General features: G+C 41.6%; 1 protein-coding gene across 12 annotated transcripts in view; it reads right to left on the bottom strand.

Moving 5' to 3' along the window:
- Positions 1–20,206, bottom strand: part of dlg3 (discs, large homolog 3 (Drosophila)) — a 76,220-nt gene that overhangs the window by 24,742 nt on the left and 31,272 nt on the right. For all 12 annotated transcript variants that reach the window (XM_046405583.1, XM_046405584.1, XM_046405578.1 and 9 more), the window contains 6 exons: positions 5,023–5,076; positions 4,438–4,488; positions 3,044–3,168; positions 2,471–2,640; positions 1,996–2,132; positions 1,056–1,200 (listed from right to left, as the gene is read on the bottom strand). In XM_046405583.1, the coding sequence (XP_046261539.1) occupies positions 1,056–1,200; positions 1,996–2,132; positions 2,471–2,640; positions 3,044–3,168; positions 4,438–4,488; positions 5,023–5,076 (682 nt within the window). The remainder of the gene's footprint in view (positions 1–1,055; positions 1,201–1,995; positions 2,133–2,470; positions 2,641–3,043; positions 3,169–4,437; positions 4,489–5,022; positions 5,077–20,206) is intronic.

Below are 20,206 nucleotides of genomic sequence, written 5' to 3'. Positions count from 1 at the left end.
TTTTCTCTTTCAAATAATTTTATTCAATCTGTGGTACGTTTGTTTAAAACTTGATTGTCTTATTGTCTGACTGCTTGTGTTTCTTAGCATCTAACTTCAGTAATGCCTCAACATTCTCAGATCAACATTATATTATTAGAAACTGGAATTGTGGCCAAAATGACCCACACTGTACGAAATCAGAATTTGCCTCTGAGGAACCAAAATGGCATTTAGGAAATTGGCAGGGCTAAATAAAATCATAGCTTTTGTTCCGTCCCTGTGCTAATCTTTACACAACAGACAATAACAGAGACATTTAAGTAGTCTACTTGATGTTTTGTATCAATCCCCTTCTAAAACAATTGGGGACATTTTTCTAAAAAAGTTGTCTTCGTGCATGCATACAAGAAAAACAAATCGTAGGCCTAAAAACGCCTCCTTTTCTTGATGGAGGCAGCAGAGCATGATAAAACACACATTTCAAATCCTGATTGGAGCACGGGTTATTCTGTCAGAGCAGGGTTAAGTCTGCATTATGGGCTCGCTTAAACCCTGACAACCGCAAACATTTAGAACATACAAAAATCCCTCAGTGGCCCCCGACTAATACTAAATCACTGTTCTGTGGAAATTTGAGACACCGCAGCTCAAGATCGTGGGCTCTCATGAGCAGGTGGGATGTGAGAAACCATCCACACTCAGTGGGAGGCAGAGAACTGCGCTTGTTGTTTCTGTGGGTAGGATTGTGTGTGTGTGTGTGTGTGTGTCACTACATTCACTATGTGGGTGTCTGGGCATAGCAGTTTATTGGGGAGGCAAGAGTAATCCAACATTAAAATTTCTGCAGGCTCACTGAAACATCTCCGATAAAGATAAAAAGATGATTCCCTGAGCAAAACGCTCCACCGTGGACCTTGACTTGCTTCACACTTCAACATTTTATAGAAATAAACCTGTTCTCGCTTTGGAGTTAGCTGCTCATGGATTAATAAATACACAAATGCAGTTTCCCACTCAGACAGCATGTGAACAACACTGGATGACTGGAACAACAAGAAGAGGTAGATACGTACTGCTGGAGTAGTCTGGAGGGGCGTACATGTCATTGAGATGCACTGGTCCTGGCTTTGCCACCTTGAGATAAACCATATCAGAGGTGTTCTTCAGTGCCGCTACTGCCTCCTCATGACGCACATCCTGTAGCACGATGTTGTTCACCTGAATGTGATGATTGTTCGAGAAAAGAGATAGAAAGAAAAAGTCCTTGTATCAACAACTGAACACTTCACGTCTTTGCTGCACTGTGACAACACCAGACATCACAGCAGCCATCACACCAGCCAACACAATAATGAATCATAGCTTGAAGGCATTATGAGATTTCAGTACATTTCAGCAGCAGCAGCGTGAAAGGTTGGTGTGCTGTGCGGCGTTAACAGAGGTCAAAAGCAGTAGGTAGAGGTTCTAAAAATTATCTGAATTTCTTCAGTTTCTCTTCAGAAATACACTGTCACTCAAAAGTTTTGGTTGAATCTCAAGCAATTGCTCTTTGTAAATAACTCACACAGCAGTATAGAAGTGTTGTGATAAACCAGCATTGACAATAACTCTGACTATTTTACTCATTTCATGTTTTTGCAGCTGCAGAAATGAGGAAAAAAGACAAAAGCATGAGAATACAAACAGCAAAAATGCAAAAGTTGCGTAAATAATGCTTTTGATTTTCACATATTATAGTTTCCACTTTATTAAAAGCAGATGCATCGGACAGATCATGTCATGTAGTGATGAACTTGTTACAGCTATTTGAAGATGCAGGTTTTACCTAACCAGAACTGGAAGTAATTTCCTAAAGCATACAGTGTTAAAGACTTAACACACTTTAACATTGTAAAATGATCATTAAAACACCTGTAAACACATATCATATTAATGGGCCTTTTTATTGTCATGCTATTGCTGAATTTTTTGTGCTACTTGTCTAAAATAACTGAGTCAGTGGGAGGCTCATACAGCTAGCAGGCGGTCTCCGGTCTGCAGCCGTCCATCTTTTTGGGCAGCTCCTCCTTCTATGATCTTGGTAATGTAGATGCTGTTGTCTCCTGGGATGTGTTGGTTGCCGATCCCACCAGCGATACTGAATCCAAGCCCTGGTTGAGTAATACACACAGACAGAGAGTCAGTGCGTGTGCACAAAATCACCCCTTTAGATATATCCCATGTCTGGGACTGCCTCCTCTATGCTTAATAGTTCATGTCTTAGTTAATATTTCATTTGAAGTGCAGCCTTTGTCCACATTTCCAAAGTTAATTTACATTTATCCCGAAAAAAGTAACCTCACACATATGACTACAAATGTGTTTTTAATACATCTAAAAACTGTGTAGTGGTCATTTTACATGAGTGCATTCATTGTAAAGAAGCTTGCACAACAATGAGCTTGCAAATTTCTATCCTAGTGCTTGACAGGTGGGATGTTTCCCTGACCTTTGGGCCCCTTCAGCAGGTTGACCTCCAGAATCGTCTCAGGTGGGGCCTGCCTCCGTCGGACCAGCAGCCGCACCACTGGCCCCGCCTCCTTCAGGGCCTCCACCGCCCGGCTGTGAACCACCTCAGATACATCCACATCGTTTACGCGCAGCACGCAGTCATTCACCCTGCAGGGGGATAAGTTTAAATGCATGTTAAATACGCACCAACTTGTCTGTCAAAAGTCAAAAGCAATTGAATAAATTCACTGCACAAAGACAGGGAGAGACCCTGGCATGGCCAATGTAATCAGAAACCTCCAAAACACATAAAAAGTACTCCATATCATAATTATTGCATGTTTCAGGCTTTGTTTTTTCTTTCAGTGAATCATAACTTTGAGGAAACACACAGATCCTGAGGGCAGAGGGCTGTAGAAACTCTGCCTCCCACACAGCACTGCCTGGCAGGACACATGTTGGTGGTGAGAAAGAAGCAAGAAGGGAGGTTAGAAGAGAGAGAGGAGGGAGGGTGCAGAGGAGCTTGAAAAGAGTAGAAGGAAAGGATAAGGTGAGGAGGAGAGGAACTTACCCCAGCCTTCCATCCATAGCAGCTGCTCCGCCAGGGATAATCTTGGTGATGAAAATCCCTGGATCATCAGGAATGTGGGGATTGTCTATTCCTCCAGCAATGCTGAAGCCCAGGCCAGAGTTCCCCTGTACACATGTTATGAATGGCATTTTCAGCATGGTACAATAAACACACACACACACACACACGTTTAGATATAAGTGACGAGCCAAAGGCCAGTGCAATATGGCATTTAAGTGAACAGGTGTCTCAGAGAAACATTATCAATACAAACTGCTCTGTGGGTTTCTCTTGGCATTCCTGATCTACATTTTTATGGACACGCTGGTGCACGTATGTGTATGTGTCTCTGCATGTGACAAATGATTGTGGCGTGTATTCCATTAGATGAGGACACTTCATTCAAAATGTCGCGTTTATCCCGTCAACCCACAGAGAGACATCAGTGTTACAATGCCCAGAAAATGAGAAAAATGGATTCATGATCTAAAGTAAAGCTGAGGAGCATCATTTCTGTGGCATGCTACAGAGCCTCTCACTGCCTGCTGGAGACAGACACTAGCACCTCCTCTCTTTCCTGGCCCTGAACCTTGACAAGAAGACCCATTTGGGTCCAGTGGGTCCAGGCGCACTGCTGCATCTGACAGCCGTGACCACAGAGACGGGCAGCAAACAAGACAGCTGAGAAAAGGCCTCACTTTATTATTTTCTATAATTAATGAGCAACAGTCGAAACAAATTAGGACAGAGGGAGGCTGAGGCCTCCCAGTGTGCTGCTCTGAAGCCGAGAGGAGTACACTGGGCCTTACCACCAAATGTTACACACCCACAGACCTTTTAAAGTGTGACTTTGCATAGCTTATTTAAGCTCCGCGCATGCAGAATGCCACTTAGAGTGGAAGGGGCAGAGAGATATTGTGCATCCATCGTGGGTTTGGAGATGCATCTATATGTGGGCGGAATAATGAGAGCAGAAACATATAGCTCTGCCACTACAAGATGAACCACCGCCGACAAGTGCACCAGTGCCCAGTGAACAATTGAACAGGAGAGCACTTTACATTTCTGGTGTCTGCTGATGACATGTGCATCAGGATTATGTAAAAAAAAAAAAAACAAAAAAAACTTCATTCTGTGCACATACTCACATGGGACATAATAAGACTTTCTTACAGCACTGATGGCACAGCCATAACTTCACTAACACACATCACGTGTGACTGTCATTCATTTACAGAGATGAAGATTTGTCACATTTCCATGTTCTTTAAGCAAAGACTGAGCTGTTTACTACCACCTAGTGGGGAGAAATCTGTCCATCATGCAGAAAATACATCAAACGGGATGTATGTACAATGTGGACAAAAATGGAGCAAGCAACTGGTAAAGCTCACCCTCTCCAAAATGATCTCTTCATATTTATACATCCCGTCACTGCCATTTACCTGTTGAGACAAAAAGCATATAGGTTAGTTACATCACTGAGCCTCAATTCTGTCATGTTCTTAAAATATAGTGGGGGAAAAAAAGAGAAGCATGCAAATGTTTCAGCTAAATCCTTTAGCATATAATACAGAATAGACCTATGTACAGACTGAACACAGAGAACCATGGAGAATAGGATTATTGAAAAAAATATGCAGAGGATACAAGGACCCGTGATTGTTTGACTTACTAAAAATACCAGCATAAATTTCTGATTTGCTGCAATCAAAAGTGTTTAAAAATGCATATGCACTGTGATTTTATGTGCAACTGCAGAAAGCACAATCCGGACAAACAGACAGGATCAATAGAATAAGGCATGTTGGTCCACAAGGCACACAGCATGCTGCTACCAGGAGGCGACCTTTTCTTCCACACACACGTACACATGCACGCACACATCCACACACATAAACACCCTGATGTACCGACACAAAGGGAGTGTGAACAAGAGAGATGTATACAGTGCAGAGATAGAGAGAACAGATACTTACATAAGGGCCTGCATCTAGTGAGTCTGCGTTCACAATGATGGGGGGAGGGTTGGCCTGTGAACATGAAAAGATACACACATTATCTCAGTGTGTGAGGCTGGCAGCTCGCAGACGTAATGCGGTACACACACTATCACTTGGGAGCAAAGTGAACGGATGCCTTGGGAAGTGGCGGTAAATCTCCTTGGGGCTGACTGTGTCTGTGTGTGTGGGGGGGGGCATGTAAAGGTGTGAGGACTGAGAATGAGGACTGGGGCAGAGAGACCGCTGCTTATTAAAACCACTGCAGCCAGACGTCCCGCGGTCACCTCATAAAACAAACCGGCTTACGTTCCAGCCGTTGGGACAATACGGTTATCCCACACCGGCCCCTCCTTTCCACTTTCATTTCACACGTAGATATAACACCATGTCATAAAATATGCATGATTTTATGGTTCAGTCACTGTTCACTTAACATAACAGGCTACATGCAAAAGTACTAGACAAAAGGGACATCGAAATCTTTAATTTAGGGGGTTAAGCTTATTTCATAAATGTAATGCTGAATTGACTAGTTGATTAATCAGTTCTTCAACTGAGAGACAACAATTTCGATAATCATGATTGTTGAAGATATTTGTCAAGCAAAAATACCAAACATTTACTGGTTCCTGCCTCTCAAATATAAGGCTCTGGCCTAATTAATGTCAAACAGGGCTGTGACAGTTTCACTCAGTTTCACAATTAATCGTCAGAAAAAGGAAAAACATTTGGCGTTTTCAGCTATGAGTAACTGCAGGCATTGAGCTCCTTTGGGTTTTAGAGTGTATTTCAGACAAAAGAAGACCTCCGAATACATCATGTTGGGTTCTGGGAAATATTTTTGATGTTTTCTGACAATTTTCAAAACCAGAAATCAACTATTTATCACCAGATCGATCAATGACAATCATCTTATGAACTCTTCTCTCTATCAACTAAAACACAAATAATATTATATGTATATATATATATACATATATATATCATATCTATATAAAAAACGTGGTTGAAGTGCTACATTTTAACTTGGACGGCGCTGTTAACTTTCCAGCTCAGCTCTATTGCGCCACCTGGTGTATCTTTTTCCATTTCAGGCCTGCAGAGCAACTGAAGAAGCTATGATACCTCAGGACAAAGCAGCCGGAGCGGAAACAGGGAGGCAGAAGTGTGAAGGAGGAGACACTCGTTGGTTTAGGAGCAGCTTGATGGCCATACTCGAGTTCAGCACACGGTCTGTCTACTTTTTATCGATTTGATTGAGCTGTGTGGGTGAGGGGGTGCTGACGGCGCTGTTTGGGGACCTTACACTTCCTGAAGTCCAACATGCAGGAGAAAATCACTAGCTGTCAGTCTTAGCCCTACTCTCCCCTCCTCCACCCACCCACCCAATCTCACCCTCTCACCCAATCTCACCCTCTCACCCCTGTCTTAATATATGCAGATGCTGCCTGTGTCCAAGCATTTGATTCTCACCTTCCTGAATCATCATGAATCACACATTACTGATTACTTTTGATGCTATTTTTTATGCAAACTGTGCTATGGTGCAAAAGAAAGAAGAATCGTCAGTAGCACCCGCACAGTATTAGATGGACACAGAGTTGGCCATTAAGTAAATATAATACAGTCCTGCGGTTATGGCAGGTTATGGCAATATCACAGTACATCTTTAATTTTTCTTTCCTTATTTTAATGTTCTAGATTAATAAAATTAAAATAGGATTATTATACTTGACACTTTCATTATATTGACATTACACATTGTCTACAATGTATTTCAAAAGCTTTAGCGGTGATCCCCACATTATGTAATTATATACAGATACATAAATCACAATAAATCATTCCCATCAGGTAATTTTATTTAAAGATGTCAAACTCTCAACCGAATTTCCAGAAAATGTACTTTATCAAAACACACTGCACATCACTAGATGTATTGTATGATGAGTACTAGAAACTAAAATCCTCTATCATGATATTTGTAATATTACATTGTGATACAGATACTGTGATACTAATTAAAGGCCTTAGAATAAATCAGGAGATATTAAAGGCATGCTTTCCACTGTACAAAAAGCAGGCAAAATCTCTGGTTGAAACATTTAGATCAACTTTCCATCATGATTTAAAATAACATAATTTAAAATAACTTGACAGAAGAGTTTGTCTACTCAGGTACAGGAACAGTTTACTCTCAATATGTACGCTATTAAAACATCTAAGATTTTACTACTTGAGCAGTACTTCAAACCCACCCAAGGGTTTTCAATCAAGTTGCATGAGGCTCCAGTACGTCTGCATCCACGCGGCAGCAGCTTGATACACACTCTTGATCAAAATCGTTCATCACCTCACAAGCTGTGCAGGTGTCATTTCATTTCTTCTGGTAATGACAGTTTGCTCTCCAGATAAGTAGGAGCTGTAGATTTGACCTGTGGTGATGTGCTATGACTCTGGACGGCTGTGGCTGCAACTACATCCCCACCACCACCATCACCCACCCACCCAGTCAGCACAATCAGGCCTTCGTTGTAATCTGCATACAGACTAACAGATGCTGTGCTTGTGTTTGCACATTTCTCATGAATGCTTTTGGCCCCCATTCATCTTAGACCCCAGTTCATAACACATGGCCAGAATCCAGCGGAGGGTTTAATGGTAAAAGCACCTGTATTACTGGTCCAGAGCAGCCATGTTTGTGACAGTCTATTGTGAATGAAAACTCTGAAACCGAAGCCCATATGGCAAGAAGTGATGAAACACAGCCTGAGGGTGACACATGGGAATACACTGGCTACTACTGTCCCTTGGTGACTGACAGACTAACAACTAAATCCACAACTGAGACCACATGTGACAAAACACACCTGTTACAGTCATAATGCCTCCAGTGCTTATCATAAGTATCATAGTGGACCAATGCTGCCCAACAGGATCACTGAACCTACAAGTCCATCTGAAAGACAATAAATCCATCAGTCGTAGAAAACAGCAGTATTATCCTGGCCTGGGATTGCTGCGTAATCCCTCTAACTGAATCTCACATAACAAGCAAACAAAAAGGAATAATGGAAGATAATCTCAACGTGAGTAATCTCAGCATGAGTTTGTTTAACATTCTGCAATTTACTCAGGTAACTAGGATTAGATTGGATTACCCCTCCCTCCTAAAAACTGCAGGTTACCTTCTTTTCATCTATATTAACCTGCTGCCCAGGGAAGGATGACAGCTGATTAAAGACATGACATATGACATACCAGAGGCAGGAGCCGCCTGTGCTATAATGGGCCTTCAGAGGACATGCAGGAGTATCTGTATTTTCCTGACCATGAGAGGCAGGCTTTGGATCACAGAGGAGAAGACAAAAGCGGTCTCTTACAGACTGATGTCAATCCAGGAAGGGACTGGGATGTCTGTCAATGTGTTGCCTGTGAATGTGGGTTAGATAACTTGAAGAGATTCAGCAGGTAAATTCTCTGTTGTCAGCATTTAAATGAAAATGTTCAAATGCCAGAATGATCTGCAGGGCTGGAAAACTAACAAACATGGCATGCAAAGAAAGCAATGCCTTTTTGTGACGTCAAACTTGCTAACTATTGACATTACTTGGGGCATTTGTCAGTCTTACCTAAGCTAGCAGGAAGGGGGGGGGGGTGTGAGGTTACCTTTCAACCTTATGGATGGAAAGCATCCTGAGATCCAAACCCTGGACACTGCGAGCCTTTACAGGCATTATCAAGTGTTCCTCCTCATCTAGGTGTAAATGGCTTCATCTTGAGCCAAACAGCTCTGAGGCTGACAGAAATGAAACAACCTTTTACCTTTTAAATCCCTTTTAAAAATTGCTTTTAATTCATAACATAAATCTGTTCTTCTTTACTTCTGCCCACCTTCTGCCCGCCTGCAATGCAGCGTTCAGGGTTACAGTAGGGTTATACAGGCACCTGGTTGTAGACATGGAATCAAGTGAACATACTGGACACAGAGACTTCATGTACACATAATGACAATGAGTCCAGACTGCTTCCACAGCATGAGATCATTACAACAAGTTCCTCCTGACCACCAGGAGTGATGACAATTCCCTCGTCACAGTGCTTTCTTTCTTTCCCTCCCTCATTCACCCATCTGCTCATACTAGTTTCTTATTCATCATCTTCAATATATCATCTTGTTCTTCTGTCAGTTGAGCCTGTGTCCCTTGTCTCTCAGCCTCACTGTGGATGTGTATCAGTGTCCCAGTGGCACTGCACCACACAGTGCTTATTTGGCTGCAGACCCTCGAGACAGTAAAGCCACAAAGACTCCCACTGAATCTTGGCAAGTGCAGGGCACGGGCTTCATCCAAATTGTTCAATAATCAATGTGTTCCCATGGTAACCGGTGCTTGCACCGTATTGGCCAGCAAGCACGCTGAGCCACCTCCCCCTGCTTCACCTCTTAGGGGCTCTCACTGCAGTTTATGCAGCTCTGTGCTTGCACATGCATGGCCATGGGCTGGATGTGCCTGACTGCCTTCAGTACTACGCGCACACACACACACACACACACACACACACAATGACATTATGGCTGCAAATGGAGTCAGGAAAAGAAATCTGAATGAATATCAGACATCTCTTTTATGTGTGCTTAAGACATGAATCATGTCACGTCTCAAAACCAGCCCTTTTGATGTGACCAGGTTAACAGCACAAGGTTTTTCAGGCTAATATATTGTACTGTCATCTAGGTTACAGTAAAAGGTTCAACATTTTGGGAAATACATGTCACTGCGTGATACCACTGTCATACCTGTACAATAAATATGATGCTGTCACCAGCAGCTATGTTATCTTAGCATAGTAACATGGGTGGGGGGGCATACCTACCGGCATGTCTAAAGTTTATTTTACATCTTGTTCGTTTAATCCATACAAAACTAAAGAGTAAAACAACAATTTTATGCCGCAGCTTCAAATTTACTGTACAGACATGTGAGCGGTGTCAATGATCCTGTATAATTTTCTGCACCATAGCATAATAAAGAATTACTCACAAAATCCAAAACCATATTTCTTCTTCTTTCAAAATGTAAAATATAGATCCAAGTATGACTTCACACTAATCTAAACACGCAGATGTGACTTTAAAAAACCCTGTATGACGTGCACACATATCGATGCATCTGCATCCCTACAATAATGTCAGACATCAGGAAAGTTAAACATTGGCTTTCTTCTACACCTCCCACCACCACTTGCTGTGTTTTCAAACCCTCCTCTTCACTGAAGGTAGAGTAAAGGGAAAGAACAAGAGGGGGTGCACAGCGACGGCTTGCTGACAGGGCAATAACCCCTTCCTCCTTAGCAAACATTTCCACATCAGTGCCTCTCTCGCCAGGCACGCCGACATGGCAGCTCAGTCTCCGGTGGTGACATCACAGTGAAATATGACAGTCAGCCCCGATCAGATGATGCACCGAGTCAGTCAAATAATACAACCAATGCTGATGGAAGCTCTTTGTGAGCCTGCAGTCAGAGCTAATAGCAGAAAGATGTACAAGGCGTGCTATGACGTGCTTATGTTATCCGAAAATGTAATGTTCCTCCATTTTCTGATGCCTCAGGCAGTACCGTGTTTATGTTTTCCTGCTGAATGTGGGATGAGAGATGCAGTCAGTGGTGCTGCTCTGATCCCCTGGCTCTCATTGGCCTCTTGTAGGCCACGCTGCAGTCCAATCAATACCTACTAAATTACCATGCACCCAACATCTCATTCACGCTGTGGCCGCTGTGCTGGAGGGAAGAGGGAAGGAGATAAGCAAGGTGAGAGAAGAAGCGACAGATGGTTGGAGAAGCCGAGAAGGGATGAACGCGTGACAGTGAGAGATGTTGCGCTCGCAGACGCCGTCAAAACCAAATGTTGCATTCTTTGTCAGGGACAAAGGCGGAATAACAAGATGTAATAAAGAAAATCCCATAGCCGTAAAGGTCAACTGCTCCTTCTCTCCTGCTACAACGCCGGCTGGATTCAGGCATTCATTTCAATAAGGCAGCCAGAAGGAAATTAATTAGTTCACCCATAAAACTGCCCCATTAAAGCTCAAAGTTTTTTGATTTGAAGACTATGATTGAGAATTGTGACTGTGCTGCCCCCCCCAACCACCACCACCACCAACACACATCACAGAGGCACATTCACGAAACCATAATTAATAGCCCCGTCACAGCTGTCAGCAGCGCTCGCTCCTCATCTTTATGTAATATTACAAAAGCATGCTCTGGCTTACCTCTCTGTCATGCTGAGCAGCTCCAAATGAGAGCTGGCTAGTTTGACCTTCACAAGTGCAGCCACAGAGGGAAAAGTACTTAGTGTAACGAATATTCATAACAGTGCTGCTCGAAAAGGCCTTCTACAAGTCTGCTGACAATTGATCAGGTTTTATCATGACTCTGTGTGTGTGTGTGTGTTCATGCTTTAACTTTAATGTATAAACAGTGCAGGGGCCACGGGGAGTGTGTGCATATGTATTAGTGACTTGTTCAAAGTGGTTGCCGTTGAATTCATTCATTTGTTTTCAAAAAAAATGAAGTGACTAATTGGTGGGAAATTAAATACATTTACTCAAGTACTGTACAAGTACTCCACCATGCCTTTGAGGTACATGTATTATACCTGAGTATTTCCATTTCACTTTATGCTTCTATCACAGTGTATTTCAGCTGCTAGTATTGTACTTTTTACGTTTATATGCCAGCTTTAGTTGCAGATTTCAAATCTCCATAAAAAATTTATTCAACAAATAAATGACGAGGCCTTACTATTGATTAAGCTATGCAGCAGTATATAAAGTAGTTAAAATTAGCTCCACCTTTACCAGCTGCAACATTAAAGTGATCAGTGCAGTATAATTCAACGCTAATACTTTTGTACTTAGTTAACATCTTGAACGTAGAACTTTCACTGGAGTGTTTTTATATTGTGGTATTACTACTTTTACTTCAGTAAAAGACCTCAGTGCTTCCTCCACCACTGCTGACTGTATCCAGTTCAGCACTACTCTTTGCTATGAAGTACAGTGCATGTATGTGAAGGAAGACGGCAAATGATGTCTCACAGCCACAGTCAACTGCTGTTGCAAAAATATAAATGGTCAATAATCAGTATTGTTTGTTTTGTTTGTTTTGAGTCCAGTTGCATTGTATCATTTAGTGTACAGATAATTTAGATCCATCACTGGTCTCACAGCCAACGCCACAAGATTTAATCACAGTAACAGCTAAAAGTTAGCAGTTGTGCTGTGGTGAGGGAGCCTGTCATGTGTGAGTGTCATCAGTATGCTTCGCATAATCCCGCCCGCACTGCTTCCTCTACATCAGAGGTCACTGCAGCATGTTACCTCACAGCTCTTGACTAGTTGCTACCTCTTGTTGCTAAGCTGAGAGAGCTGTTTCCTCTCTGGTGTTTTGGATCCTGTGCTGTGTACCGGTGACGGTGCACCACCACACACAACGGAGCGCTGCCATTTTGATCCTCTCGCCACTGTCCTGTTGCCTTCCCCAGTCGACAAGGTGTATATTCAGCTGCTGTGGTGTAATTATGGAGAAAAGTAAATTCTTTAAATGGATTTATTTGAATTCGGCTTACTGTTTCGTGTTTTTTGTTTTTTTTAATTTGGTTTGTTTGAGTTTATGCGTGTGTGTTATGTGTGATCAGTGCAGACACTGTGATGATGCTGATGGTGTTGCTGTGGTAACAGTCTTATTTTGACACGACAAGCTGAGAGATTTTATTTCACTCCATCCAGTAACTGATCTATATGTTTTCATGATATTTACATTCTTATTGTGGAGACAGCAAAGAGCAACTATGATAGGCAGTGAGGAGATGAGTCAGTTAAAAATTAAAGATCCACAATGTATGGATCTCTTACTACTTAAGGCTTTTTTGGTTGGATTTTCCCAATCTAAACAGATGGTCTGGTCAGATGGTAGAGGGTGCTGTACATTAACGCGATTGCAAAGCCCTCTTTGGTGATTGCGTTCTGTGATTTCTGGGCTGTACAAACAAAACTGACTTGACTTGAGTGGAATTGGAACATATTATTATGCATAATCTTCAGACACAGTGTGTACAACTGAGGCATCATCCAGTCGACCTGTCACAGTGGCAGAAATGTTCATTTCAGGCTGATGCTGACATTCCATTTTACAGCCTTTTTAGTGGACGATACTGGCGACATGCCAATATTATTGCGCATCCCACATCACAAGTACATATCACTGAAGATTTTAGACTCTTAAAATTTTGTGACATACAACATGTCCGTCCTCTTGAATTTCGCTTTAGAGAGTTAGATGAGAGGACTGAGCTCATGTTATAATAAATGAGCTTCAGAGATGGTGGTAGGAGGTTTTTGCTGATGCACAGAGCCAGGCCAGGATAGGTGTTTCCCACTGTTTCCAATCTTTATGCTAAGCTAAACTAACTGGCTGTAGCTTCATATTTACTGAACGGACATGCAAGTGATATCAATCTTTTCTAACTCTAGCAAGAAAGCTAACGAGTGGATTTTCAAAAATGCTAAACTATTAATTTAAGAAGAGGTTAAGCCGCTTCCATTAGTCTCAACTCCCTCCTTACATCCAACAGGAACTCTCAGAAAAGTATCTCACTGCAGCGAAGAGGGAGGCACATAAAAATTAACAATCTGAAACAAGTTAGTACCACAAAACACACCGGATGGTCCACCACGCTCTGTTCTTTTTCAATGAGAGCTCTGTTTCACTTCTGTCGCCTTCATTTTCCTCATTCCTTTCCTGAACACCGCAGAACACAATCTACTGAGCTGCAATTAGACCCTTACGATTTTAGGCTTATTTGTTTCTTTTAGTTGATAACACTGGACTGTGACTCTACTTCATGAACCCAGTGATGTAACAAACACTCTCTGCTAAGGCTGTGATGATCCTCATACCCCCCGAAATAAGAGAGATTAACATGAAATTTTACACCACAAGCCTTCACTTACAAGTGGACTTCAGCAATCGAATTAATATTTTTTCTGTTTCTTTAAATACAGATGCAATATTTTAGGCCAGAATAAATGCAAGCCAGCTGATATTGATTCACAAATCAAAAGCATGAGACAGCGATAAAACTACTGACAGCGAATACAGACTACTTAAGGCTGCACTGTAAAAATACCACAGTGAAAATAACAAGGCTAACTTTGACCCGAAGCCCAATGAAAACCAGTCATCCCCACAGGGGCTCAACCTGTTTCTACATACAGCAGCAGAGATCTTCCTGTCACGGTTGGAGTTTCATGCTGTTCTATAAGCTCCACTTGGGAACACCCACATATTCACATATCTCCATTCACTAACCGTGCCTGAGCTCTGGTTCACACTAAGTGTAGGTGTTGAAAGTGATGAAGAATTACAGTAAGTAGGACAACAGGCGAAGCGACAGAAACAAGAGCCGTGGCTCTAGTTTCCCTGTGATAGTTATGAATACATGAGCACATTTATCCATATGCTGATGTATTTAGCGCCAAACAGCAGAGGGGAAAAAAACAGGGCATTGTTTTAAACGTTTGTAGCACTTTGGTGATTGCCAAATCAATCTGCCTCCTGTCGAGGGTCCAGATTTGCCCTTCTTCTCTGCCCACCTGAGGTCGTATTCAGACACAACACACGGTCCCCTGGGGAAAACCCCCTCCAAAAAAACGCATCTTGGCTGAGATTAAAGCGGTCACCTTACTGATCTGAAAAGAGTCAAACCTTTAAGGCTGGGGTAACAGAGGTTCCTGTGATGAAACCTTTCATACCAGCTGGCTGTCAAAACACAGCAAACCTGTACTGTTGGACAGAATATGTGGACTCTAGCCATAAAAATACAACGTGGGTGCACTATAATAAACAGTAGTTGTCAGTTTCAGAAGATATTAACAAAATTCTTCAGTGGTTAAAACAGTAGTTGTAATGATAAATGTAATTTCCAAAAGCCCACTTTGTTTTGTCCAACTAACAGTCCAAATACAGACACATCCAGTTTCCTATCATGGAAGGCTATGGAGGCCAACAATAGTCACATCTGAGAAGGCAGAAGCAGTGAATTTTCTTGAAACTAAACTCAAGCAACTCCTCGATTGTCAAAATTCCCTATCAATCGTCTAATTGTCCTTTCATTCATCACTAATCATTTTAATCATTTCAGTGCAAAAAAACCCCCAAAACATTAGTTTCAACATCAATTCAACAAAAGTTCTGCGAATTTGTAATGTGACGTGAAACTGTCCTTCACTCTCAAAGCTTCTCTAAACTTGACAATGAAATCAACAAGCATTGTGTTGAGATTAGTTTTAAACAAACAACATCGCGACAGAGGGATTGGATTTCAGGGACGGATTTGTCTGCACTGTGAACAAGCAAAATTGCTTATCATTTACTTCAGATTGTTCTATGGGATCGAAAACGGAACAAGAACATGTACTGACTTTACACTTTATCACATACTCAAGGGCAGTGGATGCTTTGACAAGGAGTGTATCTGTGTTTGTATAAGAGTGACAGCAACATGCAAAAGACAGGAAAAAGATAATTTGATATCCCGAGCATCACTACAGGGTTTTTAGCATCAACTGAAAGACACACTTCACTTTTGAATCTTAGAAGCTTTAAGAAGACCAAACAGTTACCTTTCTGCTTTTTTCCTTCAACTCAGTAACATTAAACGTGACTCCGGGAAGAGTAACAGGCCTTGTTTTTCACCTCCCCAAAGATCTTTCTTCAAACAAAACCTTTTTTCTTGAATTCGTGTTGGATGGACTGATGTTGCATCATTCCTCTCATTCAGACCCCCCTCCACCCCTCTCTCATTTCTGTCTGCTGAGATATTCTAGTGAGCATATGCAGGGCTTGGATTTGGCTGATTACATAATTGGAAATTTTAATGGTGAATATTAATCCACAATGGCCCATATTGGGTTTTATAAGCAGGCTGATCAGGATCTGCAGGCTCTCAGTAAGCAGCGACAGGCTACAGACAATGAAGCTCTGGGCTGGAAGAGCTCTTTCCATTACACAAGTGGCACGGGTGACGCAGCAGTGCGCCCTCACAATGTTCAGTAACGCTGTTCACCACATACCCCACAAAACATTATATTTGGACCGTGTTTTTGCTTGGTGTCGTCATCTTAGATGTATTTCTCTACGTATAAATAAAAAATAAACTGTTCCTTGACTCGCGCTCGTGTGTCAGTGCGGCAATCAAATAAAAAAAGGCTCCTGTGAATCCAGAAGGCTTTGGCTGCCTGCGTATCAACATTGCAGTCTGTGGGTAATTAGCTAGCTGAGCAGCAAAGCTACTGTGCAGCTCTGACTGAGCCTGCACCATGGCAACACACAGGGCTGTGTCTGAGCCTCTACTCCCTCTACCCCCACCCCTTTCCTTTTCTTTTCATTCTCCTTTCTTACTGGCTTCTGCTCCTCTCATCCCTTTCTTTACGCCACACCTCTCATTTCTTAACCTCTCCCCCCCTCATCCCTCCTCCTCCCCCCGCCTACCTCCCTCCTTACATCCCCTCCTCTCTTGCATCATCACAGCCCAAACTGACAACTGAGGAGACACTCACTGGTTCTTGTTCAGGGACGGCTCTGCATTGCTGCTTTCTTCAACATTCTTAACACACGCCTGAGCATTTTTAAGACGATTGATTTAAGGGCACCAATAAGATGGCGCCAAGAATCTATCCCCGCCTTCCAAAACTGAGGGTCATATATACAGTATATAATCTGAATTAACATCTTGCTGTTTTAAATCAATGTAACAAAGCCTGTACTTAACGAATCTGGAAACTGTTTGCTGTCAATGCAAAATGTTCACACTGAACAATCGGCAAAATGCTCAGTCGCTGCAATAGCGATGCACGGTTTATATTATCGATCTATAGGATATTTATAGGAGATAAATTATCAGGCTGATAATGGGGACATTTTTATTATTGGCTATCAACCAAAAATATGTAGCCAAATTGCTTTCACTTACTTAAAAAGCATAGCATCTACGCACTCTGGTTAAAGTTGGTTAGTGATCCCCCAATAAACACACAGCAGAAGGACCTCATAACATCAAACTGCTGCACCTGGACCGAATCACGTGGTGCAAACCAGAGAGCCCAACATGTCGTCACTGCTGTGGGCGGTTTTAACAGTTTCAGAGACATCACAACTGAAATTTGCAACACACGTTCCGCAAGGTTCCTGAGAGGAAGGAAAAAGGATATGAGTTTTAACACAACAAATCTTATTATATTAAATCATCCATCATTGCTTACTACATCTCAGCCTTTCTTACCCTCAGGTGTGTACAAAGTACAGCTTATAACAAAAAAAATATTGATTATCTTTTCAGTATCAGCCATGAGAAGCAGGTAATTATTGGTATCGCCAGAAAAAAATCCATGGTTGGCATATTGTATTCCTTATTATTTCCCCTATGATACGCATTCCTAGCAGCTAAAGCACAATTAAAGAAATAGTTTGACATCTCAGGAAACAGTTCTCTGCTTTCTTGCCAAGAGTTAGAAGAGAAGATTGATACAATCTAATGTGTGTATGCTAAATATGAAACAAACAACAAACAACCACCAGAAGAGAATTGGTGTATCTTAAAGACTAGAAACTGTGGAGAACCGCTCGCACGGCTTTGCTTGAACATAAATAAATAAATAAAAATCAGCCTACCAGCACAGTGTATGAGTGTTAATTAGTGAGCTGCAAAGGCACTGGCAAGTGGATCATTTTGACTAAAGCTAACCACATACACGTGAGTTCAACCTTAACCAGGTGATTTGGTAGCCTAAAGGTTTTAAGGTTCAGTGGCATTAACCCTGAACCCTATGGATGTTTTAGTATGTGTGTGCTATACCAGGAAGAGCACAAGGTGGAAAAAAGGAATCTTGTGACTTTAAATCTTTAAAAGCAACTATGGGGCATCTTCTGAATGGCTTCAGTTCACCTTTTCAACTACTCTTCAAAATAACACAAAATCTTCTTTGGTGATTTTTTTCTTTTTTAATTAACATTTGGGTAATTTCTATTGTAAGCAAAATTCACAGCAGTGGGAGAGAAGGGAGAGCAGTTTTCCTATAGAGTGAATAAAAAGAAGGTTTGCGGAAGATATTTTGGAATATATGTTGTAAGATCAGCTATTGGGAATGGGGAGGGGCCCGAATGCAATATCAATATTTTGTCAATTGCGTCATGAATATCTAGACACACCAAAATCTATAGTATTAGATCCTAAGATCACAAAAAAACAACTTTACATTTATAACAAAATACAATACAGGTGTAGCTTTGGCAGGACATACAGCTCAGTACTGCACTGCATCAGCTTGTGTTGAACACTGACAGAAAATATTTGCTCCAACGAGAAATTAAGAGTCTAAAAAACTGATAGCATGTTGCCAATTACATTGTGTGTCCTGCTGGTGATTTTGAGAATTACTGTTCCATTACGAGGCTGTGTGTTTCTGTTCCTCGGTCTGTCATAGTCAGCTGTGGTGGTTTCTGCTTTCCAAACTACTGTCAAGGTGGCAGCAAACCATAAACCAGCTAGAAAGCTTCAGGTGACGTCACACACACACACACACACGGCGCCCATTGTTGCTCCACCGCTTATGCTGCATGAGACCATTTAAACTTGTCATCTACACATGCAAAGGCATGGATATGAGTAAGAATTTGACTTTGGGTTGGATAGGGAAAGGCTACGTCACACTGTGAAGAAATATTAACAAAAACCCACAAACATACAGAAGAAAACAAAAAGTATTAAATTCATAAAAGCTATTTCAAGGCAGAGATGTCCTCAAGAGTGTAATAAGATGTATGATATTAAGCTGGGATTGCTTGTATTGTTTATATCTGTAACAGGGTAAGGACAAGCTCTATCTTCCTGTCTCTCTCTGCCTCTGAGACTGAGATGTGCACTCTTCCAAACTCAGTGGGTAGATGGATTTTCACTAACAAAAAAAATAAATAAATAATCAGTGATAATAAACAGACATGTTTTAAGGGTCATCTGTGTGTGTCCTGTGCACATACAACAGACATATGTCTGGAAATGAAAGCGGTCCTCTCTTCTTGTCAGCTCAGTGGGGGTGGTGGGCAGGAAGTCTATGTGAGCCAAACATATGTTGTCACAATATACCACATATCTATACTGTTCACATACTAGAAATCTTCAAAATATAAAATGCCTCTTATCGGCCCTCATAGAGGAAGAAAATATCTTTTATTAACGTAAAAGAAAACATTTTTTTTAAAAGACTGAAAAATTGTAGAAACACATGTCAGATCAACACAGCTGATTCTTCATCTCTTTCTCAAATTTCCAGCCATATTGAACACAAAAAACTTGCTTTAGAGAGTTTTATATAATTACATCATGGTGATCTATGGCTAAATTGGGTTGATCTCAGCATATCTTAAAGCAAATGTCCATGTATGTCTTTAATCTACTTTATGTAGGCACAAATCAGTCCAGACCTGGGCAAATTCACCAGGATGATTACAATGACTGGCGACCAATACGGACCAAACAAACAAAACAAAACAAGCATCTGATGTGTAGTCGCAAATGAAAGCGTGACGCATTTAAGAGTTACTTTAGTTTCTGCAGTCATTCACGTTAGCTAAGAAAGCACTACACCTGAAAATTAAGCTTTTTGATTTGTACTGTGTAGGAAAAAAAAAAGAAAGAGCGGAGGAGGAGAAGGGCAGTGGAAGACAGGAGGAAAATGATAGAAATGAAGAACTGTGAAAAACAACAACAACAACACACACACACACACACACACAAAGAGAGGCCAGACCAAATGGCTGAAGGGCTGCTTGGATAATGCATTAGACAGAGATGGCACTCAGAGCAGCTACACATGGTAAGAAATGCACTGCTTCACCAAATGTCCTCCGCATGTGCGCGCACGCACGCACACACACACTCACTCACACACACATGCATCTGTTTCCTGAAAATGGATGAAAGAACAACAAATATTCCATTTCCTGCAAGTTGATTTACCTCAGAAAAATATGAACACCGTTTCACTAATTGGAGCTCAAAAGACTTCCTGTACATGTTGATGTATGGCAGGATTTTTAC

This window comes from Scatophagus argus, chromosome 12, assembly GCF_020382885.2.
Source record: "Scatophagus argus isolate fScaArg1 chromosome 12, fScaArg1.pri, whole genome shotgun sequence".
Taxonomy (NCBI): domain Eukaryota; kingdom Metazoa; phylum Chordata; class Actinopteri; family Scatophagidae; genus Scatophagus; species Scatophagus argus.
Note: the sequence above shows the minus strand (reverse complement) of the source record. Positions and strands in the feature narration are given on the sequence as shown.